This window comes from Engystomops pustulosus, chromosome 5 (genome assembly GCF_040894005.1).
Source record: "Engystomops pustulosus chromosome 5, aEngPut4.maternal, whole genome shotgun sequence".
In the NCBI taxonomy this organism is placed as follows: Eukaryota; Metazoa; Chordata; class Amphibia; order Anura; family Leptodactylidae; genus Engystomops; species Engystomops pustulosus.
In genome coordinates this window covers 157,060,888-157,087,816 of record NC_092415.1, presented here as the reverse complement: position 1 = coordinate 157,087,816, position 26,929 = coordinate 157,060,888, and the positions used below count along the sequence as shown (strand labels likewise).

Genomic DNA, 26,929 nt, shown 5'->3' with positions numbered 1-26,929 from the left:
GTCTGAGGAGGTCACAATGGGTCCTGTGACTCCTCCAGAACTTCTGGACCGGAAACGTGACTTAAAGTAACAGAACAACGCTGGAAAAGGGGATGCCTCCTCCTGGAATCTGGAAAAATCCCTTTAAACACTTTTCTTCGGTACATTTGTGACACCACTTTCCTGACAGACGCCATGAGGGAAGTTTCCTTTCTCATTACATAATGTTGTGCACATCTCTATACTCCTATGTGGTGTCTCCATATAACACAGCACATAGATGAGGAGATGGCGTCTGCGCGGCTCCTGTAGGCGCACACTAAGCCCGGAAAGGGGCAGCACTCGGGCGGAGCAGCAGTGGGGTCAGTGCCGGCCCCTCCACAAGTGGAAGCAGCGTCTCGTCCTCCTCCTCCCGGCTGCCCCATCCGTCCCGCTCAGCACAGAGGAGCCGCATCATGTCCCAGCACAATGTGACGGTGATCCGGACCACGGCCAGCAGCAGTAACGTGCAGCACAGCAGCCCCGGCCTCATAGACAGAGGCTACCCCCGCTCCAGCGGCGCCACCCTCAAGCTGTGCCAGGCGGTAAGGGGCTTCATCCCAGCATCTGGCTGCTCAGACTCCAGTGTAACGTGGGCAGTGCCCAGAGCTAGAGCCGCTTGTAACTTTACCTAAAGTTAGAAAACTCTCCCAAAGTGGCCTCTTATGTGCTGTAACGTGGCACGGTGCTATGTGGGCATCACTGAGTGGCACATTGCTGGGGCTGATAATGTGATTATGTATGGGGGGTATCTGTGGTGGGCACATTAATGTGGATGTCAGTGATTGGTATTATTGCTATAGGGACTTCATTGGGTGGATCATTACTTTGTAAGAAGGCAATGTGGCTGATAATGTGTTACAGACAGTTGGAGGGGACACTATTATGGGGATATCTGTGATTGGTACATTAATGGGGGTGTTAGTGACCAGCACATTGCTGTGGGGGGTACCAATGGCTGGATCATTACTATGTAAGAAGTCTATATGACTGATAGTGATATATATATATACAGTTGTAGGGCACATTAATATTGGGGGGATCATTGGGTGGGGGTGGCTATGTGAGAAGGCTATATGACTGATAGTGTTGTATATACAGTTGTAGGGCACATTAATATTGGGGGGATCAGGGGGTGGCTATATGGCTGATAAGATTTGATACTGTTAGTTGTAGCTCATGCTCTGTGAGGTTGTCTTCTAAAAAAATTAGTGATCCGGTACTGAAATACTGGAGGAAAAGATTTTTGAAATGTAGATCTTGGCATCTAGAGAAAAACCAGCCCATCAAAGCTGATCCAGTGTATAGATATGTGTGCAGTTGTGTCCCACACAGCTATATTTAGGTTAGAGGAACGTTAGGTCGCCTCTTTCCGCTACACGCTGCTTACTCAACAGCTACACATTGTCACTCTCTGAACTGTGAAATTGTTTAAACCTGTCTCATCTCTTGTTGTGAGAATATCGCAGCTTATCCATTACAGTCCATAGTAATGACCGTTATACTGTTTAAGGGCTTGTTCTAGTTTTCTGGAAGTTTGTTTCTTTTCATCAGTGTTCTGCCTTACAAGACATTTTACACTTACATTGTTCTCTTATAGAAAGGTACATGCAGTGAATGATGTTCTCCTTTCAGGGTCGGTATTGAGAATAAGAACAGTTCAGTCTTCTGTGACATGTGGAGAATGTGCACCTGTTTTATGTTACAGAAGATGGATGTTGTAGGAGGTAGACTGTATGTACAGCAGGGAGTTTCCGTTCACGTATATGAATTTGTCAGACACTCGCGCTGTCGCCCCTCTTTTTTTCCTTGTGCATCTGTGTAGGGGGATGTGCTTGAATGATGTTCCCCAAGACTAATACAAAACCACAAGCTATATTCAGCAGCTGACCAGAAGTTTACTTTTGATGATGTACTTAAAGGGCACCTACCACCACAAATCTACCTATAAAGGTAGATTGGGTGGTAGGTGGGTCAATTGGACGTGAGGATAGCCCTTTAAGGGCTAATCCTCACGTCCCTGCACTTTTTTAATAACTTTAATGTGGTATTTATTCAAATTTACTTATGCGGCTACCGGGGCGTGGAGTAGCCGCATATGAGATTACATGAGGCGGCTACTCCACGCCCCGGTAGCCATTTTACCCCTCCTACTCACCCATCTTCGGCGCGCAGCTCCGCGTAGCTGCGCGCCCTCGTCCGGCGATCCTGCCGTCTGCGCATGCGCAGAAGAGCAGGCCCGCGCCTGCGCGGTCACAACTCCGAAACAGGCGCGGGCCTGCTCTTCTGCGCATGCGCAGACGGCAGGATCGCCGGACGAGGGCGCGCAGCTACGCGGAGCTGCGCGCCGAAGATGGGTGAGTAGGAGGGGTAAAATGGCTACCGGGGCGTGGAGTAGCCGCCTCGTGTAATCTCATATGCGGCTACTCCACGCCCCGGTAGCCGCATAAGTAAATTTGAATAAATACCAAATTAAAGTTATTAAAAAAGTGCAGGGACGTGAGGATTAGCCCTTAAAAGGGCTATCCTCACGTCCCATTGATCCACCTACCACCCAATCTACCTTTATAGGTAGATTTGTGGTGGTAGGTTCCCTTTAAGCCATCAAAATGTTCTACCCCCTATGACTCTTTACAGGTCATTTAAATCAAATGTTATTTTTTTTCTGCATAACAGTGGATTTCCTAGACCAGTGATGGTGAACATTTTAGAGGCCAAGAGAAAAAACCCACTTATCAGAAGGCAATCTAATCAGTAACTTATTGTTCCCTGCTCTGCCACAGCTTGCAATCATATTAGCGTCTTGAAGACACCAATACTGTAGAAAGAAGGAGGGTAAATTTGTATTATCATTGTATCCTCTCTCCAGGGTTCCCTTAAACAGAAAGAATCACGGAGATGCAATGATAATACAGCTCTATCCACACCTCCCTGCTCCTCCAGCAGTCCCAGCACTGGACACAGCACAACAAAGGCTATCCATGGCTACACGATGGCTTTGATTGCCACCTCTGGCACCTGAACCAAAGGTTCGCCATCACTGCCCTAGACTATAGAACAGTGATGGCGAACCTTTAAGGCACTGAGTGCCAAAACTACAAGCAAAAAAGAGATTTTCACAAAGTGCTAAATGCCAATTTGAAGTAATTCACAGGTTCCAAACGTATTGGCGCTCTGATTACACCAATACAAGAGAAAGAAGGAGAAATTTGGATTGTTATTGAATTTTCCCTCTAAAGTCCTCCAAACAGGATGAATCATGGGTCCGGAGAAGAAGCTCTGTCCACACCTCCTTGATTCAGGTCTTGAGTCCTGAATGTTGACCTTTGTGCAGGGCAATGCCCTGGGTGCCCAAAGAGAGGGCTCTGAGTGCCACCTCTGGCACCCGTGCCATAGGTTCGCCACCACTGCTATAGAACATAATTGTGACTCGGATACCTTCCTGGATAACAGGATGGTCACAGCCTAAATCCTCAGAACAGGTGCCCTGTATTGGATTGTCTAGAAATGTAATGCATTTGAATAACTCAAAACAAGAATACTAGATTACAAGGACAGATTACTACATTTGGGATTATACAATTTAGAAAAAAAGACAGCTAGTGTCTGACCTCATGTAGAGAGTTTTGATGCAGCAGTAAAGGGATATTTTACACTGTGTTTACTGAGTTTTCATGAAATGAAACAGGACCCTGTATTGGGGTCTATTCAATGATCCTTTTATACCGAGGCCTGTGGCCAGGACAAGGGGAGGTGGTTCTACCATCGGCATAGACAGGGATTCATTACTGTAAGAGCAGTGAGACTATGGAAGTCTTTGCTGCACGATGTTGTAATTGCTGATAATTTGTACATGATCAAAAGGGGCCTGGATGCCTTAGTGGAGAGCAAAAACTTCAAAAGTTATGGGAGCAAAACATTTTATTAATTTGATCTTGATCCTGGTAGTTTTTCTGAATGCCATGTTTGGGTAGGGAAGGAATTTTACCCTAATTTGGTCCAATTGGCATCTGTCTTGTAGGGGTTTTTATGTTGCACTCCTCTGCACCAACACTGTAAGGGGGAGGGGTTATCGTGGCTTGTACTGCCCCCCCCCCCCCCCCTTATGTCACCTCCATACAAAGTTGGCAGGGAGGGTTTTGAAGTGGACCATGCTGGGCTGGCACATTAACTATGAGCTACACCATTTCCCACCGGTTCCTCTTAGTGTATCATGTGGGTAAATATCAAGCTGGGGCAGGGGCACTTTATAAATTTGCTCCTATGACATAAGGATTGGGCTTGACTGTATTGTCTCTTTTTTTCAACCTTATTTACTATAAAACCATAAGCTCTCTGTGTCCTGCTCCTGAAATTGGCTTTTCCTTGAGTTCACAGTTCTTATAGTAAAGAAGCCTTGTTGTCACTGGAGATTAAATCAGTTTTCCTCTAGCCGAAGATGGTGCCCCCTATTTTTTGGGCCTTCGGGAGGATTCCCACATATACAGCAAAAGCATACTGTAAGCTCTGTGTACAAGTTGCCATACGTAGAAGTGTAGTGTTATGTGTTTTTTACTTTATTTACCTTGCTTCTTAATATTGTACTATGTAATCTAGAGTCTAGTTTGAACATATACCCCAATGTTGTAGTGACAGTCTTTATGCTGTACACTGGCCTGGTCTGTAATGCGATGGTTCATAGTCCTAGATGGAGCTGGAAAGTTTACTTCTCTCTCACTAACATGAGCAGTTACTCCTCACACTGGACGGATCAGATTGCAGAATAAATGGCCCTTTTTGTGCAGCGTCTGAGAGCCAATTCTGTGCTATTTATACGGTCTCCGAATTTTGTGGTCAAATGTCTCATTACTTAGAGCTTTTTTTTATTTCTCATGTTTAGAGGAGTAAACCTATTTGCAGAACGCTGTGATACCATTTCATTTTCTTCTCAAATATCTTTTTATTGATTTTATGTTCTAAACAACAGAGTAGATTATCCAAATATTACATATACAGTACAGTAATGCATAATACATTATATTAATTATCCACATACAAAGAATTGCATAACAGAGCTGCGATTCTATTTCCAAAGGGCTGGTGCTTGTCTTACTACCTTAACTTGTGCATGAATTCACATTTATTCACTTTAGTATCAACATTTTGGGAAGAAAAAATAAGATGTATCTAAACATTAGAATTTAGCTTATTCAAGCAAATGGATTTTAAGACCTAGAATAGACATTAGCAGTTTAATAACTCTCATCTACATTCTCTCTAAAAGCATAAAATTTTGAAAAAACTTCCAAGCAGAAATTTACCAAAAGGATTACAATCTTGTGTGTGTCCTGTTATGTTGTGGATTTTCATTATTTATTTCATCTTTTTCTTTGTACAGGCAGTCCCCGGGTTACATACAAGATAGGGTCTGGAGGTTTGTTCTTAAGTTGAATTTGTATGCAAGTCGAAACTGTATATTTTACAATTGAAGTTGTAGACAAATTTTTTTCTTTTGCCCCAGTGACAATTGGAGTTTCAAAATTTTTGCTGCAATTGGACCAAGAATTATCAATTAAGCTTCATTACAGACACAATACAGCTGATCATTGCAGTCTGTGACCTCTGGTGAAGCTCTCTGGATGCTTTACTATAGTCCCAGTGGGCAGAGGGGTCCGTCTGTAACTATGGGTTGTCTGTAAGTCGGGTGTCCTTAAGTAGGGGACCGCCTGTATAGAAAAAGCATGTGAAAATCTGAATATACAATTTGCTACATATATTGCAGCAAAGCTCCATTGTTTCCATTACTCTTACTAGAGTACATTCACTTGACATTTTTTGTATATGATGAGCGTATACATAGACATGCTGGCAGACGTAGGCATCCTTTTTACCTCTGTCTGCACACTTTACTTGCTGGAAAACACAGGATGGAAAGGGGCAGCAAGCTACATCTTTCTAACCTTCTCTCACCTGCCTTGTGACATGCACGCTCAGTTGAGGCCTATGGAGCCTATAGTGTAGGGATGCAGCATATTGGGGCACAGTTACTTAGCCGTCTGCTGGAGTTCACCTTAAAGGGAACCCGTCACCACTATTTTCACAAATACAGGTAGTGACAGGTTCCTATAGAGCTCTAATAACTATTTGACACCCTGCTTGTAGCTAAAAATTATGCCCCTGAGATTCCCATATATTCAACTTTATAGTTTTATCTGGTAACTAAGCACGGCTACATGGAGTCCAGGTGGGCGTGGCCTCCTCGGGCTGAAACCAGCAGCTCCTCCCCATCCCTATCTCTGTATGCTGCTATAATGTCATGTGACCAGGGTGACATCATCGCAGGTCCTATAGCTTTTGTAGCATTAGGAACTGTACACTAAGCATATATGTCATGAAATCACAGCATATTTTATCACATGAAATCACAGCAGGCTGCATGGAGAGGAGTAGAAGTCCATGGAGGCTGCTGTGATGGTTTTATGTGGTCAGATATGTACATGGGGTATAGTTTTCATATTAAGTAGCTCAAGGACCTTTGATGATGTCACCCTGGTCACATGACATTAGCCCCCCCCCCCCCCCCCGCGCTCAGTCCAAATCAGTCGGATCGTCTGACAGCCCGTCCCCCAATGTGTGTTGCATGGAAGCCAGCGCAGCAGCGCCAATGAAGGATTGCATCCGCCACAATACCAGCGCAGACACCTCTTAAATATCTGTCTAAGCCGTGTAATGCCCATGAAAAGGCGCACAGCCCGACAAAATTGTGCAGCCTGACCATTAATAACTGAGCCCCATTGTATGCTAAAAGTACCTAGTGATGTAAATTTTAAGACTGCTGCTGATGTTTGCTCCTCCTCCTGCTTTTGGGCCGGAGGGGGAGGACAGCATATTTCGTCATATGAGCATACATTGGGATACATCTTAGCTCTGCATTGTATGGGTATGTCGGGAATCCGCCCAACGTATCCTTGCAACAGAGGGCAAAAATGTGCTGTGAAAACTGATGCATGAAAACTACTGTAGAAACAGCAATCTGGTTGTTGAGTCCTTTGTTTCTAACTAGACAGGAAGTTTTTTCTCTATTTCCCATGTGATTCGTAGCTGTGTGTCTCATGATGAGCTGAAGGGCGCGGAGCCAGAAACTCCTCCAGCTGCTTAGCCTTATAGATACACAGGGGAGGCATCATTGCAGATATGCAAGTTATATTTGTCTTCAAAATGTCTCTCAATTGTTTCAACTGCGCCAAATTTGCGTCTTTTTGTCAGTCCACTTTTCACTTCAGACAACTCATTAAAGATTAATCATGTGAATCCAGAGGTGGTAGGCGGCTTCATGGAGTGCGACATTTCCAAAAGACCAAATTTAGGCACAAATTCACTCCAGTCCCCCCGTAGAGTAGGCATAATTTAGGAACTAGTTGTGTCAAATTTGTGTTGTGTTTGTGTCGACTTTTCTGTGCCTTTTTTAACTAAAAAGTGGCATATCCACTGCAGACATTAAAGGAGTTGTCAGAGAGCTTAATAAAACCTATTGGTGGCCGGGAGGGGGCTAAAAGATTGAAACATTTACTTACCTTCGCAGTCCCTCCCGGCATCCTGCGCTGCCGTCACTCCGGTCCGTGCCCCATGTAAACAAATGCGCCCCTCATCCCTATATCCCTGTATCAAGCGGGACAGGTGGGCAGCAGAGCGGAGTGATGGCAGCACGGGAGCCGGATGGGACCACAAAAATCAGATTTTTTTTTTTTTAACCAGCCACCAATAGGTTTTTTATGTTTCGAACAACCCCTTTAACCTCATGTGCCACATTTATCAAGCTGTTTTAAGCCACTAAATCTGATGTGCAAAAAAACATCTAAAGAACTCTTAAAGGGATATTCTGGTTAGCTATGTTGAACAATTTATTTATATAAACTGGTCCTTAATACAGTGTTATTACAAGTTTCTAGTAGTTCTTTTCCAAAACTTTTGCCAGCCCAGGGTTTCCTTTCTGTTACCCCTGATGGGGTAGACTTATTAAGCTGTCTGAAAGTCAATATATTCTTAGTTGCCCATGGAAACCAATTGCAGCTTTCATTTTACTGGTGCTCGTGAATATTTTAAAGGGGAGCTGTGATTAGTTGCCATGGGCAACTACGGATAGTCTGACTTTCAGACAGCTTGATAAATCTGCCCCAATGTGTTGACCAAACAATGCAGACAGTGTTAGGTAGCAGCCCTGGGAACTGTATAACTGTACCTTTCTGTATGATGTAAGTAGTGACAGGACTGTGCTAAGTTATAATCTGCCCCAACAGCTCTTGCAGGGGTTCTGGGCAGGTCTTTCAATCTGACAATGCTCCACAGCCCCTCCCCTCTGCTATGAGTAAAAGCTGTATCAGAATTTTGGTTGGATACTTACAGCAATGGGGAGGGGGTGTGTAACAGTTCATTGCAAAGTTCATCGCTAAAAGACCAACCCCTGAGCACTTGTAGGAGCTGCAACCTGGTTTCAAATGTACTTTTTACAGGGCACACTACAAATAAACCCCTACTAGTAAAGTTTGTCTTTTATTAGATGGGGTAAAGATGACTGATCACGGTTAAAAAATTGTGCAGCCTGTAATCCTTCTCTACAATAGACGCATCACATGATATAAGGCTATGCTAGTAATGTCAAGAATTTCCACACAGAGCTAGATATTGGTGAAATCATTACTGTCATAACTTGTGAATTTCCTGCTGCTCTGCTGAGGTAGTGATGCTGGACGCTCTTCCCTTTATGTCTTGACCTCATGTTCCGCTATGAATATATCTGTCAGACATAGTATTCTGTGTAGGATGCATATTCATAACCAAAGTTACAAAATATCTACTAATAGCTTCTGGAAAAGAAGTTTCCTTTAGCTCTCCAATGTCTAAATATCTCTATTAGGCCTGATGCACAGGACCGTATACATTTTATGGCCATTTTTTTGTTTCCAAAGACTGGCTATGTGCCTCCTGTATGTGACCTATATGCTTCCTTAAATTGGCTGTATCCACTAAAAAATATGGTTGGCTGGCACCCACATGACCTAGTTTCCTGGGCAACCCACCACAAAAACAGGCCGCATACTGAGGACAACACTGTATGTAGTCTGTTGGTATATAGCCAGCCAGCCTGCGCCCTGGTATATAGCCAGCCAGCCTGTGCCCTGGTATATAGCCAGCTTGGTCATTTTGTATACTACACAGGGAGCAGTCCTGTCCTGTAGCTTTGTTCTCTTTGTTGTTTCTGGTGCAGGAAAATCTGATTGGTGGTGGTCCCAAGTATTGTATCACCACTGATGTGATATTGATGAGCTATGTTATGGATATGTAATCAATACCTTGATACGTTTACAGTAGCTTTCCTCGAAGGGGTTATACATTTTACCACAAACAGTTGAAATTTTTTTATGTAATGTAAAGTTATACAATTTGCCAATGTACTTTCTATATCAATTCCTCGTTGTTTTCTAGATCTCTGCTTGCTGTCATTCTATAAAGCTTCATTATTTAGTTCCTGTAGAGGAAAAACACTGGACCATGGCCATGTGATACCTGTGTCACACAGGTGCACGGCTTGTTATAATTACAGAAAGTAATCAGAGCTCTGTGTTATAACAATCCCTGCACCTGTGTGACATCACATGACCAGGTACTATAGTGTTTTTTTTTTTTTTTAATCCACAGGAAGTAAACATTGAAACTACCTATAGAAGGACAGCAAGCAGAGATCTAGAAAATGAGGAGAAATTGATACAGAAATTATATTGGAAAATTGTATAACATTTCATTACTGGTCCGTTGCAGCTCCTAAAACTGGAAATACAGTGTAAATCTTGTGTTCTTTCATATTCATGAAAAGATCCCTATAATGTGGAAATTTTAATACAGAGAGAGGAAGTATCAATGAGATATCATAGAAGGCGTGCACACTGATAAAACATTAGCACCATACTATAGCAGTGCTTATAGACCATATACATGTACTGTATTGATGTGCACCCGTTAACAGCTTTATTTATCTCCACTTTTTACTGTTCAGTGTAATAGAAAACTGTATTTTCTAACATCTGAAAAACAATGTAGCTTTTCAGTTCATTATTGTACTGATACAAACTGCATGAATAAATAATGCAAACACTGAGCATACTCTAGCGCTGATTGCCCCTTTAGTTTAAGTGTTTTATTAATGTTCCTGTTCATTAGGGATATTCAAAAGTGTTTCTCATTAGGGCTTTGCATGTTTCGCCTTAAAGGGTTTAGCCCTTATACCAAACTTTAACAAGAAAATAAGTTTTCCATGATGGGATAAGGAAAACCACACCTCTTTTAGCTACCCTGTAAGGCAGCTCCCTTGACATCAAGCATGACCTACAAGATGCCTTGTGACATGATGCGGGATTAAAACCAAACCAGTATATCCATTCCAGAAGGAACAGATTCCCGACTGGAGACAACACTGTTTTGACCTGGCTGCGTCTCTTCAGTACAGTGTAGGGAACTGGTTTGGCTGAAGAGTAAGAGACTGCCAATTAAGGCCGCCTTGTAGGCGCGTGGAGCGTCCATGGCTATAAGTCTCCACACGCCTACAAGACGGCCTTAATTTGCAGACGGTCTTAACTCTTACTTCCCGACCCTAAACTTTAAGGGGACCTAACATATAATACGTATAATGCCCCCTAATGCAACTCGGCAACGTATAATACCCCCTCCTTCATTTTATCCTCCCCTTACATTTGTTCCCTCATTTTATGGCCTCCTGCTCTTGATCCTCCCTCATGTTGTGGCCTCTTGCCCTCCCTCATAAAGTGACATCGATTATATTGTGGGCTCCCTCCTCTGCATATTGTGGCCCCTGTTCTCCATCCTCCATTATCCCCTCCTAGGTATTAAACAAAAAACCTTTACTTACCTTTTGATCATTCCCTTGCAGTCCTGCTTCCTTTTCTCCCTGGGGCTTTGTGATGCTGCTGCGGAGGGGGCAGGGGCAGTTGAGGGAAGGAGCTATCACTGGGGAGAGGAGAAAGCTGGACTGGGGGGGGGGGTGCAAAGGTAATTATTTTTTCTTGTTTAGAGAGAGCCTCTTGGTCTTGGCTCTGCACCGCTAGTGTGAAGTGGGCGGAACAACCCGGGGCAGCCAGGCACATTCTCCCAACCACCCGGGACAGTGCCCAAAAACCTGGACTGTCCCGCCGAATCCAAAATGGTCGGGAGCTATGGTAATCCAGCAAATATGATTTCAGGATACCAGTGTTGTTACATGGTAATAAGTACCAGTATGGGCTAATATATTGCCCATTAGTCTCTACTTGCAGGAGCTTTGAAGTGCATGGATTGTTGTTGAGTAGCCTTTTCAATAAATGTATAGTCTTTTCTATGCCTCGTTGTGGTGTGAGAATACAATGCAACAATTGCGATTTTCCCCTTATTTTAAAGGGGTTTTCAACAAACAAAAGTTAGGCCCTATCCAGGAAGTCTGAAACGGAATCTGAATGGCAGTAGCCTACAGGATAAAACACAATAAAATGAAAAAATTGTTGCAAGGCAACCAAATATTTTCCATTAACCGCTTCCCATTCCATAGGGAGCCATGCAGCCGGGCTGTACATATGGAGAAGATAGAGCATGCTCTATTTTTTTTTTTTTTGGGCGACGGCACAGTGACACGTGTGTGCTCTTACCATACCGTGCCATATGCTAGCTGGTGTTTGAACGACTAGCATACAGCCGCCATATACGGTTGTGTGAAAGGGGCTTTAGAAGGTAAGAAATATGGAATATGACCCTGTTCGTTTTTTTTTTTTTTTTGTAACTTTTTTCTTTTTTTATTCTTGGGCTTCTTCTCAACTTTTTCCTACATCAGCAGGGGAGTGGAGTATTTTAGTGCAATAGTTAACAACTTTTTAAAATGTCACCATCGTAACGATAAATGAGGTGCAACACCAAAACACTTGGTCTCAGTGACCTATCCTGGCTGGGTGAATAAGTCGCAAATTCTTGCACAAATATGTCAGTGCACCCAAAACAGTCCAAAATATTCCTTCTTTATTGTACTTTTCTTTGCGTATAGAACCTACTAATACAATATTTCCCCCTGCTATTTACAAGGTAAACACATTCTGTATCAGGAGGACAGTTGTCTTTAAACTTCTAAGTCTGTTTTAGGAGAGACTTGGGGAGAATCGAGAAAAGCTAATGCAGCAAAAACAGGAGATGACTTGGTGGCCCTTCGGAAAGGCAAAGCATATAGCTATAGGCAGCTAAATTATTTTTCATTGCACTCATTTTAATAAATTTCCTCTATTGTCTCCTTCCTGGATAATGTCTTAAGGTTATAGAAGTTCTTATGATGTTGTCCTTAACAATTGTATGTAAGGGTGCCCTAGGAAGATATTTGTGCTCTAAAGTCTCATTCTTCATTGTTCTCTGGATGTCGGAGCCCTATAATAATGAACAATGCTTCCGTAGCTTCCAGTAACAGGAAACATGTGGCAAGTGTGTTGTGACTCAATGTTAGAGAGAATGCAGTTATGTGTGGTTAAAGGCATGGTTTTACATTCTCAGTAAAAAAAAAGATTTTGTAATATTTTTTTTCAAAAATGGTTAATTCCTTGAATGAAAAAAGACACAGTGAACCATAAAATGTATTAGCTTGGTCCCTTGTAATCTTGTAGCCAATGTGGTAGGTATGTCACTGTGTTTTTCACAGTATAGAAGGCACATGTATAAATAGAATCATAAAAGAAAAGTTTTTTTTTTTTTACAGTACACTTCTAATACATAATAGTCAGGTGATGTGGTTACGGTACAACAGAGCTCCCCTCAATCTCATGTCAGTCAATGTGTTCCAAGAACGGTGTCTCATACCTTTCCTACAATTCCTACTGTGGCGTTCTAGGACAAAACAATGGTACCCAAGTCAATTGTGGAGAGGCAGAGGTTAATAATAAAGCTCCTATAGTGTTAAAGGGTTTGTATCAACTATTTAAGTTTTCCCTTATTAAAGGGAACCTGTCATCAGGAGCCCTTTTTCTGGCTCCCCAATGTCCCCATAGAGAATAGTGTACACATCGCCAAAGAGTTTTTATAGTAAAACTGGCTTTTTCCGAAAAAAAAGATAAGTTAGATCAAAGTTTACCTTTCTGTATGCTGAACTGTATCCGTCATCCCATGGGAGTGACCAGTGAGGAGTGAGGTATAATGTCCTGAAGGGGGGGGGGGGGGGGACAACGGGAGGACGACATGAGAGACATGGGACGTTTTTAAAATTTGAAATTGATGCATGACGGAGCAGTTTCCCGTAGGATTGGGGGGGGACCTCTCCTCACTGGCCACTTCCAGGGGACTACAGACACAGCTCTGCATACAGAAAGGTAAACTTTCATCTAACTTTGTTCTGAAAAAGACCGTTTTACTATAAAAACTCTTTGGCAGTGTGTATGGGGACATGGGGGAGCCAGAAAAAGGGTTCCTGGTGACAGGTTCCCTTTAAACTACTAACAAGCTGATCAATGAGGGCCGAACTAAATATGTCTCGTCTCGTTCTCACTAATGGGCGGAGTGGCAGGAGGCTGGGTCTAGTACAGATGCACTAAAGGACATCTACCATCAGATTACCTGACTCCCCATTACTTAACTCCCCATCCAGTCCTCGTGTGTCCCAAGCTTAATTTGTAATTTCTTTGCATGGCTGCATTTCTGTAAAAAAAAAAATGTTTATAAAATATGCAAATGAGCCTGTGGTTCTCTGCAGAGCACCATCAGGCTCCACAGTAATATCATTTGTGCTCGCCCCAGAACCCCTTTTTTTTCTAGCTTTCCAGTGCATTGCATGAAATATTAAATACTAGTGCTAGGACGTACAATTTGTCTCTCGGATAGCAGAAATATCAAAGAAGTTATGGCATTAGATGGTAGGGAGTGAAAAACAGAAATGCAAAAATTAAAAAAGGATCTAATCGTGTAGGGGGTTAAATAATTAGTTGAATCGCAGTAACAATTTTACCGCTACATAGAGAATGTAGATGGAACTAATTTGACTCCATAATCGAGAAGATGTATTGAGTGCAAGATCAACTACTTACACAGTCATTTTCTAGCTGTATGAAGCACATTATAGCCAACACTAAAAAAACAAACAAAAATTGATATTATAGTCTCCATCTTACATGCAGCGGCCCGTAGTAACAGCTGGAGACGATGAGTGTGCCGCATTTGATTCATGTCTACAAGTAGTGTTTCTAAATCACAATGCGTTGCCCTTGGAATAAAGCTCTGGTTCCCACTGTTTTGTTATGCCAATGTCATTTGTATTTCTATTGCAATTGAATTTGAATTTTTTTTTTTATTTTTTTTTTTTAGAACTAGATTTGTACATGACTCTTTATAACTTTATATTCGACCTGCTAGTGTGTGATGTCTTTTCATTCTCGGTTTCCTGCCTTTTTGTCTTCCAGCTGTGTTTGCTGATCGCCTTCCTTTGTGTGAGGCTCACAGGCTGGACAGACTACAGCGCTTACCAATATTTTGAAGTTGTAACAATTTGCTTCATGATACTCATCATTATCCTTTATGTGGTGAACCTGTTCCGGATTTACAGAATGCTTACTTGTGTATCGTGGCCTCTAGCGGTAGGTATATCTTGAATACAATGGTGTTTTACTCAAAAAACAAGCCAATTATATTTCACGAGTATAAATGATTATCCTTGGTTGTGGCTGATAAAATAGCTTGGCATGTGTAGTACTCCTAGCTTGTATTAAATCATTCATTGGCATTACCGACAATGACTAACATATTATTCTGTACATAGTAGTATAATCTCTCTACAAGTCTAGCATAGGAAGTGTAAAAAAAATGTATTAATAAGTGCATCATAATTTTTCAGGTGAAAACCGTTTTGTCCCACTATACGCTAAGGCTGCCTCACCTAGGTGTGAAATGGCGCCAATTTAGCCCCTGGCGGAGTGGTAAGCCAAGCTGTCACTTATAATGTTGGAGGCAGGAGGTCAGCTTGCCCTATACTCTTGCAAGCAGGACACAGGCATGTCATTTAGGGGATAAATGCTAGTGACAGAGCCTATGAACCAATGAGCACTATTTATCTGTAAGTCCCAGCAGGTATGTTGAGCAGGGGTAGAGAAGTAAAAAAGCTCACTAAAGGCACAGGGGAAGACCATGAAAACCATGGGAGCAGTGTTAGCCCACATGAAACATTTAGGAGCCAGTCGGGAGGGCATAAGAGCCAGAAAGGCTCAAGATTAGTTGGCTCCAGGTTAAGAGGATGTGAAATAATGCACCAAGTGGCAGCCTGCAATGTGAATAGATATGGCCACCTGCCTCCAACAGGCTTCATATTTAAGGGTATGGTTAGACTAGAAGAACCTTTTAGGCCCAGTTCATACCTGTGTTAAGGGTTTCTGTTACATTCTCCATTTTAGAAGAGTGTACTGGAAACGTAAAATGGAAGTTGAACAGAAAATCTTCGCTCCCTATAGACATTTGTGTAGAGAAGGTTTCCTTCTTTTAAAGGACACCTGTCATCAGGTCTGTGTCACTAGTCCTGTCAATACTACCTGTTGGAGCAGCACACAAGGATCCCATCACAGCCTTTATCTAGTTATTTCATACATTATTCATTGTAAAATCATCTATTCTTTATCATGTAAATGAGGCTGGTCACATGGTCAGAGGCAGTGATGTCACCCCTGTTACCCCTCCCCTCTCCTCCCCCTGCTCATGTCTGTGTGTAATGTATAGTAAAGCATGGCTAGTGTGTGTGCTGCATCTGCTGACATGCTGCATCCTCCTAATATACAGGTGAGAGACACAGACACCGGCACACATGAATCTGACATGTTCTGCTGTAACATGGCTGCAGCCTGGAGCTGCTGTATCTCTCCTAAACACACACACATGCACACACAGGCTGCAGGGGGCGTGGCCACCAGCACCAGGAAGCACATCATTATACAGCCTCACATCATTATACAGGCTGTCAGTCAAGCACTGGGGGTGTGGCTGTGCCTCCCACTCATGAATAGAGTGGACAGCTTGAATATGCTAATGCTTCATTGGACATTTCACAGGTCATTTGCATACAGCTTTAGGACATCATTGCTTAGGTTTACAGACATGTAGAGGGACAATGAAGGGATAGAGGCAATGCTCTCTAATGGCAGTTTATGAAAATATATTTAGTTTAGGGGGGTTATTTTGCATGACGGGTTCTCTTTAAGGAAAAATTGATGTAGGCTGCTGCTTAATGGAACCTGCCAAATGCAGGAGTCAACTTAGACTTTGTGCCACCACTTCACGGCCTTTGTGTAGGGTTGTGTCCATGTGGCCTAACTGCGGCCAGCTTACGACCTCCAAGAGGTATATTATATCCGGTCCGAGACAGTAGGACATGTCTTTGGATAGGGTATGCAGAACTGATTTGCGGCAAAGCCGCTCTGCTTCCTATGCAGTGAAGAGGGATAAGGAGTGTGCACCCCCATCATTCTCCACACGCCGTCTATATGAGGGCTTAGCAAATTATTCTTTTCTTTATTGTATTTACATTTGTGAATCTAAAGGTATTATAACGTAATAAAACATATATAAAACATCAGCTGATTTTAATTGGGTTTACTTTCATTTTAGGAATTGTTGCACTATGCCATATGTACCTTTCTGCTTCTCATTGCCTCAATTGTAGCTGCAGTGAAAAGTTACGGCATTGGTGGATTAATAGCTGGATCGGTAAGATATAGTCACTCTTCTGTTTCACATCTATAAGTGGTGGATAGGGAATCATTTTCAATTATTGGGCTACATTCTAAAGAAATGTGTAATTTCCGCTTCGTCCCCCATGACGGCCCAACCTGGAGGATGCCCCTTGACCTCTGCAGGGACAGGAAGAAGAGAGGTTAAATGCTCCCCCCCTTGCATCCTCCCGCCAGTGTTCTTCCTGTCCCTGCCGAGGCAGGACAAGAGAGGTGCCCTCTCTCCTCCAGGGGGGGGGGGGACGAAGTAAAACTTACGGGTAGTCCTGGCTGGCTAAATCCCGGCGGGCTGGGGCGTTCGGTCGGCCTTGTGTCCTCCCTTTCGCCGCCCTTCCAGTCCGTTCGTCCTGGCCGCCGCTCCGCGATCCGTGTGTGAGCGCGCGGCGGCCGAAAAAACTACAATTCCCGGCGTCCTCGAGGTCCGATGACGACTTCCGGTCGCGACCGGAAGTGGCGGCTCACAGGACCGCAATGCATCCCTGGGAACGGGAGCACGGCGCAGGCGAAGTCTACAGGGGGATGGGCTCCCCATTAAGGTATTTAAGGTCACCTGGAGCAGGTAGTCACGCTGATCTCAGGTCTAAGATCTGTGTGTGACGCTGCGGTGCTGTTTTCCTGTGCTGTGTATTTCTGAATTTTCCTGTGCGCTTCCACGGCTTTTATGATGGCTGACGAGGCAGACCCTACCTTCCTGCATCCTCGGGTTTCTGTAAGTGGGATTTTGTGCAGGTTTGGGTTTTTTACTGTGTGTAAAATAGCGGGTCATTTATTATCCTCCGCTTGCCCTTTCAGGAGAAAGACCAAGGGTCTAAAACGAAAGGCAAGGAGGATAAAGGGGATAAGACGAGCAGGTCTGAAAAACCCGAGAAAAGCCGGCTTAGAAAGTGCAACATGTGTGCCCACTCTATGTCCGACTCATACAAAAAGCCGATTTGCAAGTCTTGCATCGACAATTTTATGAGAGAGGAAAAGACATCCTTCTTAGACGAATTAAAGGGGTTTATCGAGGAGAAAATAAGCTCTTCAGTGGCCGCTGCTACGTCCAGGCCTCCACCGTGTAAAAAACCTAGAGTGGAGCCGGATTCTTCTATATCTGAGGGGGGGGATGATTCTGAAGCTCCCTCATGCTCATACGTAGAAGATGATGATCCTACGGACTCACAAAAAACAGAAGATTCACGTCATCTGTTTCAGTTCGAGGAACTCGATGGTCTCTTAAAAGCAATTAGACAGACCTTGGAAATCGAGGAGATTCTTCCCCCTAGATCTAAGGAGGAGGAACTATTTGGGGGATTGAAGGCAAAACGCCAGAAGGTGTTTCCCCTGAATGACACGTTAAAGGAGCTGGTTTCTGAGGAGTGGCAAGAGCCAGAAAAAAGGGTTATCGTGTCCAAAAACTTTAAAAAGAGACTTGTTTTTGAGCCCGAGGAGTCTAAAGTATGGGACACTTGTCCAAAGATGGATGTGCAAGTTACCAAAATAGTAAAGAAGACTGACCTTCCTTTTGAGGACGCGGCCCAATTAAAGGACCCTATGGACAGGAAGTCTGACTCCCTGTTGAGAAAGGCCTGGGAGACCTCCATGCTCAGTCTGAAAACTAACTTGGCTTCCACCTCAGTCGCAAGGAACTTGCTGTACTGGCTGAATGAGTTGGAATCCCACATCAAGGAAGGGACTCCGAGATCAACAATCTTGGAGAACTTTCCTTTGCTGAAATCTGCTACAGCCTTCCTCGCAGATTCTGCTGCCGAGGGAATTCGTTTCGCTTCAAAGGAGGGAGCACTTACTAACTCTACCCGACGGGCGCTGTGGCAAAAACAGTGGAACGGGGACATCAGATCCATGCAAAACTGTGCAGTCTTCCCTTCTCAGGGGAGTTTGTGTTTGGCCCAGAGTTGGATGCTATACTTGAGAGAGCATCAGATAAGAAAAAGGGCTTTCCTGAGAGATCGATACCCAAGAAGCAGCCCTTTCGAGACTTCAAAAGGGATTCCTACAAGGATAAAGGGAAAAGGGGACGCTGGAGCTACCCGAAAGGAGGTAAAGGGAGAGGGTTTCTGTTCTCCACCCCAACAGACCCTAATAGAAACAAAAAACAATGATGCCATAGTAGGGGGAAGGTTGCTAAGATTCAGAGGAGAATGGACAAAGGTCACTTCAAATCCCTGGGTCTTAGATATATTACTGCATGGTTACAACATCGAATTCCTCAGACTTCCCCCTACGAAATATATGCCACCTTCACCTTCCATGTCACTTACATCCCACAGTTTAATATGGCAAGAAGTAACTTCTCTTTTGTCTTCTGGAGTGATTATACCTGTTCCACAGGATCAAGAGAAATCCGGTTTTTACTCTTCTCTTTTTTTGGTAAAGAAACCGAACGGCACAAACCGACTAATCATCAACCTGAGAGGTCTCAACGAGTTTATCGTCTACCGGAAATTCAGGATGGAGTCGGTAAGATCAGCCACACACATTATTCACCAAGATGCATTAATGTGCACTATAGACTTAAAGGATGCATATTATCACATCCCTATACACCATTTCTCACAAAGGTTTTTAAGGTTTTCTGTCTTGTCTCCAGAGGGTGCTACACTACACTTTCAATTCTGTGCACTCCCCTTTGGAATATCATCTGCACCAAGGACCTTTACAAAGGTGATGGCAGAGGTGGTGGCGTCTCTCAGACTACAGGACGTACTGATCGTCCCGTACCTAGACGACCTACTCATTGTTGGCCAAGACAGGGGGAGCTTACTCTTCTCCAGAGATCTCACCCTAGAAACCTTAAAAAGACTGGGATGGATAGTAAACTACCAGAAGTCAGAACTTTCCCCAGCTACTGTGAGGAAATTCCTGGGTGTAAACCTGAACTCAGTTTACCAAATGTCGTTCCTTCCACAGGACAAGGGAGACCACATCAAGGATCTGATAACAAGGTTCAGGAGAAAATCAGTGATCTCTATCAGAGAAGCTATGAAGATTCTGGGCTCTCTAACAGCCTGCATCTCCTCGGTAGCCTGGTGTCAGGCCCATTCCAGAATACTCCAGGGATGGATCTTAAGATCCTGGAACAGAAAACAGGAGGATCTGGACAGGAAAATCCCAATCCCACCTGCCGTCAAGGAGGACCTGCTATGGTGGTTGGAAGACGGAAATCTGAGGAAAGGGATCTTCTGGTCAAACAGCCCTTACATCCCAATCCAGACAGACGCGAGCCAGAGGGGCTGGGGGGCAGTGATGCCTCAGCAAATTTCCCAGGGTACCTGGACAGAGGAGATTACAAGAAGGTCCTCAAATTTCCGAGAGTTGCAAGCAGTATGGGAAGCACTCAGCGCGAACACTCCTCTTCTTGCCCACCAACACCTCCTAATTCTATCAGACAATACAACTACGGTCTCCTACATAAAAAGACAAGGAGGAACCAGGTCTCCTCTCCTGAGTACCCTAGCTCGGAAAATATTTTTGTGGGCAGAACAACACACTCTGTCAATATCTGCCACTCATCTAAAAGGCACGGAGAATTCAAGGGCGGACTTTCTAAGCAGAAGAAAGATCCTACCAAACGAGTGGAGCCTCAAGGAGGAGATCTTCCAGCGGCTAACATCTTTGTGGGGTTATCCTCTAGTGGACTTGTTCGCAACAAGGGAGAATACCAAATGCCTGCATTATTTTTCTCTGGAAAAAGGGGAGAACAGGGAACGGCTGGACGCCTTCTCTCACCCCTGGGACATTCCACTAGTCTACGCCTTCCCCCCAATTCCCCTGATCGCCAGGGTCCTGAGGAAAATATTTCAGGAAAATACCAGAGCCATCTTCATCTGCCCGAACTGGCCGAAGAAAAGCTGGTACCCACTCTTGAAGAAGATGTCACCAGAGAATCCAGTCATTCTTCCGCTATCAGAGGACCTACTACATCAGGGTCCAATCCATCATCCAAACCCAGGGAAATTACAGCTGTCTGCCTGGATCCTGAATCCAGCTTCTTAAGCTCTCAGGGACTCTCATCTGAAGTCATCAAGACCCTGAAGGCAAGTAGAAAACCAGTCACCTTTGCCATCTATCATAAGATATGGAAGAGGTTCTGTTCCTTCTGTAAGGACAGTCCACCTTCCCAAGCTAACCTTAATATTTTGCAGGTGCTTGAATTTCTTCAAAAGGGTTTGGAGTTGGGTTTGTCTACCAGCACCCTGAAGGTCCAGGTGTCGGCGCTTAGTGCCTTCTTCGACCAGCCTCTCATCGAGCACAGGTGGGTCAAAAGATTTATTAAAGCTGCCTCTAGGTTAAAGCCTCAGACTGTTAAAAAATCATCAGCATGGGACTTAACTCTAGTTTTGAATGCCTTAATGAAGGAGCCATTTGAACCTATTGATTCCTCCAGTGTTAAAAACCTGACACTTAAGACAGTTTTCCTGATAGCCATCACTTCTGCTAGAAGGTTAGGTGAACTTCAGGCTATATCGATTAGGGAACCCTACATGAAAATTCTAGATGATAGAATTGTGTTGATGTTGGATCCAAATTTTGTTCCCAAGGTGGTTTTCCGACTTTCATAGGAATCAGGAGATTATCCTACCCTCCTTCTGTGAGAACCCTTCTTCGGCAAGAGAACGCGAATGGAGTTCTTTGGATGTAAGACGTTCTGTCCTAAAATACCTACAAATTACAGAGGCCTGGCGTATTGACTCTAACCTTTTCATCCAATTCCAGGGGAAAAATAAGGGGAGGAAGGCGTCGAAGGCGACTATTGCAAGATGGCTGAGACTGGCAATTGCCTCATGTTACGACCTACAGAAAAGCCCGATACCAGCAGGAATCCGAGCTCACTCGACCAGGGCTATGTCCACATCTTGGGCGGAAAGAAGAGGAGCGTCACTAGATCAGATTTGCAGAGCTGCAACGTGGTCTTCATCCACTACATTCTCCAAGCATTATAGGCTGGACTTGCACTTGTCAAAAGACCTATCTTTTGGACGCAAGGTGTTACAGGCTGTAATCCCTCCCTAAAAAAGCTTACTAATTTTGTAAGTCTCCAGGTTGGGCCGTCATGGGGGACGAAGCGGAAATTGTGAATTAGATTACTCACCGGTAATTCTATTTCCGTTAGTCCACCATGACGGCCTATATATTTTCCCTCCCAGCTGGATTTCTTCCTTTCTTTGTATTATTATTTCCAGATAATTTTCCTTTGTATGTGGAGCAAACATACTAAATAAATCTGGTTGTATCTTCCTCAGCATGGTTATTTTGTAATCACTGGCGGGAGGATGCAAGGGGGGGAGCATTTAACCTCTCTTCTTCCTGTCCCTGCAGAGGTCAAGGGGCATCCTCCAGGTTGGGCCGTCATGGTGGACTAACGGAAATAGAATTACCGGTGAGTAATCTAATTCACAATTTTAGAGTATAACTGCATTTCATCTGGTGAAACTTTAAAAAGTAGTTTATTGCGAGGTGCATATAATGTGGTCAGCATCTGATATTTGCTTTTTACATTATCTGTGGATGGGGATGGCGACAGAATTGCTGTTTTCCACATAAAACTTTATGACAGATCAATGATGCAATAAAAATGGTTCCATTCAATTCATTTTGGTAGATATGTCTAGACCAGAATCCTAGATTGTTTCTTGACCCTGCATTGGGTTTGGTACCTGCAGATAACTGTGCCTTTGCTTTCTAAGATGTCCATTCACAAATACCTTGCTGTCCAGTCATTCTTAATAAGGAAACAGAATAAAATAATTTAATGAATAAAAATGCTGCTCCTTGAATCCTCTAACTGCTCTGTCATTACTGTCTTGCATACTTTTTACATTGAGAGGTTCTAAATTCCAACGACTTTCCCTACTATATCTGATGTACCCGTACCTGTGTATATTTCTCAAGTGATTTACTGTTTCCTTTCAGGTCTTTGGATTCATTGCATCATTCCTCTGTATTGTAGGAATGCTACTATCATATAAAGTGACATTTGTAACTCAGTCCAGTGGTAAGTTGTTGGGTTACCCAACCAATACATATACTGTATATTGAGTATGTGAGTCCCACTCAGAGGTGGCCCTGTTTAATATAAAATGTAAATGCATGTAGCTATAATTCTGCTATCTAATGGACTATTACAGTAGTTGGCATAATTAATATTCAAATGAGTCATTACAATATAAGCCAATATGTAAATAATTGTTAATCAGTCTGTCCAGACACTGGACAGAAGATGGCCGCTGGTCACATGTCGACATCACATGTCCTGCACCTGCCTGGGCAGGTCATGTGATCATCCCTATGCTTGGCTGTAGTTGGTTGCTTGCAGTGGGTTTGATGTCCCTGAGGGGGCAGGGCATATCACGATTAGGGGGCCCAATCAAGGAGCAGAGAATCTTCAGTTATTTGTGCAGAGGGGGTCAGTTTATGGAGGACAAAAGTGAAGGTGTGTGAAGCAGGACAGGACTGGATATGCAGGGGGAATGGACAATAATAGTTGCTTAATATTGTAATTTGCCTCCATGTTTGTGAACATCTAACCAGAGATCTCACAAGGCTTTCCTTGTTTTTTCCCCCCTAGTGACTTCCTTTTTGGTTGGCTGATGTAGTTACCATAGAGGAGAAAGCAGTCCACTGGTTGGGATGTTTTCAGTGCATGTCCATCAGACCCCGACTATTTTAGGAAAAGCACTGCATCCCTAATGTTATTGACCTTCTAAAGTATTTTTATCCCATTTTAGTGCACTGTTACCTGCACTAAGTAATGTGCAGGTGTAAGCTGCAATGTCAGAAGCTTTATTTAAGTAAACCTGGTTGGAAAAATTGTACAATATGGGTAATGAATAGTTGGTAGAAAGGTGAATATTGCTTGTATATGTAACGGCTCACGTGATCTTTTCCAGGAGCTGCGTTATGACTGCCCGGTCAGCAGATGATTCCAGAGCTGAAGTGAGAATGGAAATATCCTGCACCAATGTGCAGTCTGAGCACAGTTTGCACTAGTTGTGAGATGCTTACACCGTCTATAGTGGATACACAGCTATGGAATATACACAAATACCTGAGGCAGCTAATTTTTTGCTGTGAGAATACAGTCTACATTGTCATCTCTGTTGCAGCTTATTCTGTAATGGAATAGACAGGAGAAAATTATAAAGCAGTGAGCTAAATGAGAGTGCACAAATCAAAAATGTCAATCTGTTCAGTCATTGTATATTTTTCATGTTATATATTTGAAGGTTAAATCTATAAACGTGTTGTATAGCAATGGATACTACCTTTTGGCATTCACAAGACACATACTGTACAATCATGTGACAAGTTGTAGCTTTGTAATGAATCATAGGTGTCGGTCAAGTGAATGGCGGAGCTAAGGCCTCTTGCAAACGACTATATCTGGCAGCTGTATGTACAGCAGTTAGCATACAGACGCCATAGCAGTGCATTGTGCATGGCACTTGTCTCACTGTACCGCATGGTTGCCAGAAAAACAACAACAGAGAGCATGCTCTTTCCTTCACTGTATGTATGGCCCAGCAGGAGTAAGCAGTGTCTCCAGCCGCACATGTTTGTGTACATGAAGCCAAGGCTACATTCACATAAACGTGTACCCACCCGGCCGTAGCTGCCCGGGCACACATCCGGCCCCCTGGAGAGGAGTAGGGATTACCTCTCCCCTCTCCATAGAGATGCACGGCTTACGGTCGTGAACACGTGGAAAGATAGGACATGGTGTATCTTTTCCCTGTGTGCAGAGCGGTACTGCTCCATGCGCCTATTGCTGTCTATGCTGTACCTAAGTCCCCCATATGTCCATGTGAATAAACTGTTAGCCGTATTAACCTGGTGCCAACACTACACAATATACAAAGTGTGTGCCTTCTGCCTCCATACAATGGGAGATGTACATTATGCCATAAAACTGGCAGAGAAGGCACATGAACCTCACCCTCCCTGCCAGGTTTGCTTTTTCCGTGAACACACTTACTATAGACTTCGCCAGAAAACCGGCAGAGACTATAGCTAAAACCTCTTCTAGCAACTGTATGCGTGAGGGGGCACCAGCGGGGGGGATTTTAAGTCTTAATGTATTCCTCCCAATGTGTTTTTCAGCTGATTGGTGGTACAGCGGTGATACTGATGACATAAAGGGAAGATCAGCGAAATCCTAAAAAATTGCATTTAAAAATAGGAATAAGTTCAAGTCCCCAAATGCCAATTTGCCACAGTGCTTTGGTCAAGTTTATTTTTTTGTTAAATATATTACTACTGGAAGTGTGAATTAGCTTATATTAGTGATGGGTAGCATTTTATTTTATATAGCAAAAAGAAACAAGAGAAATAAGGTTATCATTCCCATGACCAATGTGCTAGTAACGTGTTAAACCCTAATATATTTTTAACTAATCCTAATGTCCCCACTACACAGAGTAGCCTCCCCGGGTAGTGGTAGCATAGGCTATTCCACATCAGTGTAGCCTCTGCGTTCCCATTGACCTGCTCGCCCTCAGCCCGCACCTTCAGGTTTCTGTTGCTCCTTTTAAACTCTGTGCAGTGGCCTGACTTCAGAGTCGATGGAAGCGCAGCTATGCACATGCAACTTGCAATTAGATCTACCTTAATAAATAGATTTTTGATGGTAGGTTTCCTTTAAGTGAATAAGAATGTGAACCCAGGTAAGTACAATACCCTAATAGTCACCCTGAAAAATTTTCTCTTCTGTTCGTAGGAGGTATGGGTCACATGACCCCACTGTCCACTGGGCTGCCAGCTGATCAGGGGATTGTGCACTAATGCCAAGACAACTACATACAGTGATGAGAGCACGGCCCCCTGAGCTGCCAAAAGTCCTCAGGACACGGGATGTCACTAAAGGTTCCAGGTTACTCTGCCAGCGGGTCACATGACCTATAGTGCCTTCCAACAGAAGAGAAAGTTTAGCTGGGTAAATTAAATGGGTGACCCACTTAGGGTATTGTACAAAATTTCTTATTCGTGGCAATGTCTTAACATTTTTGCAGACTACTTATTTTGATCCACAACACAGAGGCAAGTTACGTATGCCGTTCAGCATTTTGTACTTGGTGGTAGGGTCTCCATTTACAATAACTTTCAAGAGTAGGTTTTTATTCTGCATATATTGCTCAGCTAATTGATGGTGTCTACTCCATTCTGCAGTATTTTTGGTCAATAAATTGAAAATTGTAATGACCTAGTGATATTTGCATGTAAATATACTCTGATATTGGCATTATGTTATTTTGGAATATTGTATTATTCTGTACATAGTCTAGAAGAGAAAAGTAAAAACAGTCTTTATAAACTACAAATGTATGGTTATTTTGATGATCTTGTACTCTGGTTATAAAACTGAGTGTATTTTTCATGGAGTCAAAAAATGTGTAAAGTATTGTTTAGGACTAGAGATGAGCGAGCACTAAAATGCTCGGGTACTCGTTATTCGAGACAAACTTTTCCCGATGCTCGAGTGCTCGTATCGAATAACGAACCCCATTGAAGTCAATGGGAGACTCGAGCATTTTTCACTGAAAGAACACATTGAAAGAACACTGAAGAACACATTGCAGAGGTTTGCAGATGTTTTCACTGAAAGAACACAGTGAAGAACACATTGAGATGTTTCCGTTCATCTGCTAACTTATCCGAAGACACACGTGCAGAACGGTGTTCTTCACAATAGTATGTGAAGAACAATATGTGTGAAGAACAAATTGCTGATGTTTCCGTTCACTGTTTTCATTGTATTCTTCACTGTTCTTCACTATGTTTTCTTAAGTAAATGCTCGATCTCGAGCAGGGGAAATACTCGTCCGAGCAACGAGCCGTTTTGAGTACGCTAATACTCGAACGAGCATCAAGCTCGGACGAGTATATTCGCTCATCTCTATTTAGGACTCTAGGGGGTATATCATTAAAGGGAACCTGTCATCAAGAACAGGTCCGCCTACCACGCCCACTATGGATGCATGTAATGGTGGCCAGATCTGCAGCTTCTCACGCAGTGCTCAATGCAATATACAATGCAGTGAGAGGGACAGCATTCTGTTACGGACAGGAAGAGAACAGAGGGATAACTTCCTGTCTGCTCAGGCTGAGATCTGAAGACACACAGCTGTCAATCAAAAGATGGAGGGGTTTCACTTGCAGCC

General features: G+C 43.4%; 2 protein-coding genes across 2 annotated transcripts; both read left to right on the top strand.

The window, feature by feature from the left end:
• Positions 1 to 90: 90 nt before the first annotated feature.
• On the top strand, positions 91 to 26,100 carry CMTM7 (CKLF like MARVEL transmembrane domain containing 7). The gene is made up of 5 exons (XM_072153567.1): positions 91 to 563; positions 14,463 to 14,636; positions 16,651 to 16,749; positions 22,686 to 22,767; positions 23,663 to 26,100. Exons 1-5 carry the CDS (start codon positions 435 to 437, stop codon positions 23,674 to 23,676), a joined length of 498 nt encoding a protein of 165 aa, XP_072009668.1. The 5' UTR covers positions 91 to 434; the 3' UTR covers positions 23,677 to 26,100.
• LOC140133410 (uncharacterized) lies at positions 18,779 to 22,014 on the top strand. Its single transcript, XM_072153566.1, has 2 exons — positions 18,779 to 21,410; positions 21,489 to 22,014. The coding sequence occupies exon 1, from the start codon at positions 18,914 to 18,916 to the stop codon at positions 21,332 to 21,334; it is 2,421 nt and encodes an 806-aa protein (XP_072009667.1). The 5' UTR covers positions 18,779 to 18,913; the 3' UTR covers positions 21,335 to 21,410; positions 21,489 to 22,014.
• Positions 26,101 to 26,929: the final 829 nt, after the last annotated feature.

Bases quoted from the DNA above. Each gene is read 5' to 3' on its own strand.
- CMTM7 (XM_072153567.1), top strand. From the start codon at position 435: ATGTCCCAGCACAATGTGACGGTGATCCGGACCACGGCCAGCAGCAGT. The intron at 564-14,462 runs GTAAGGGGCTTC...TTTGTCTTCCAG, and splicing joins CCCTCAAGCTGTGCCAGGCG to CTGTGTTTGCTGATCGCCTT. The intron at 16,750-22,685 runs GTAAGATATAGT...GTTTCCTTTCAG, and splicing joins GTGGATTAATAGCTGGATCG to GTCTTTGGATTCATTGCATC.
- LOC140133410 (XM_072153566.1), top strand. From the start codon at position 18,914: ATGGACAAAGGTCACTTCAAATCCCTGGGTCTTAGATATATTACTGCA.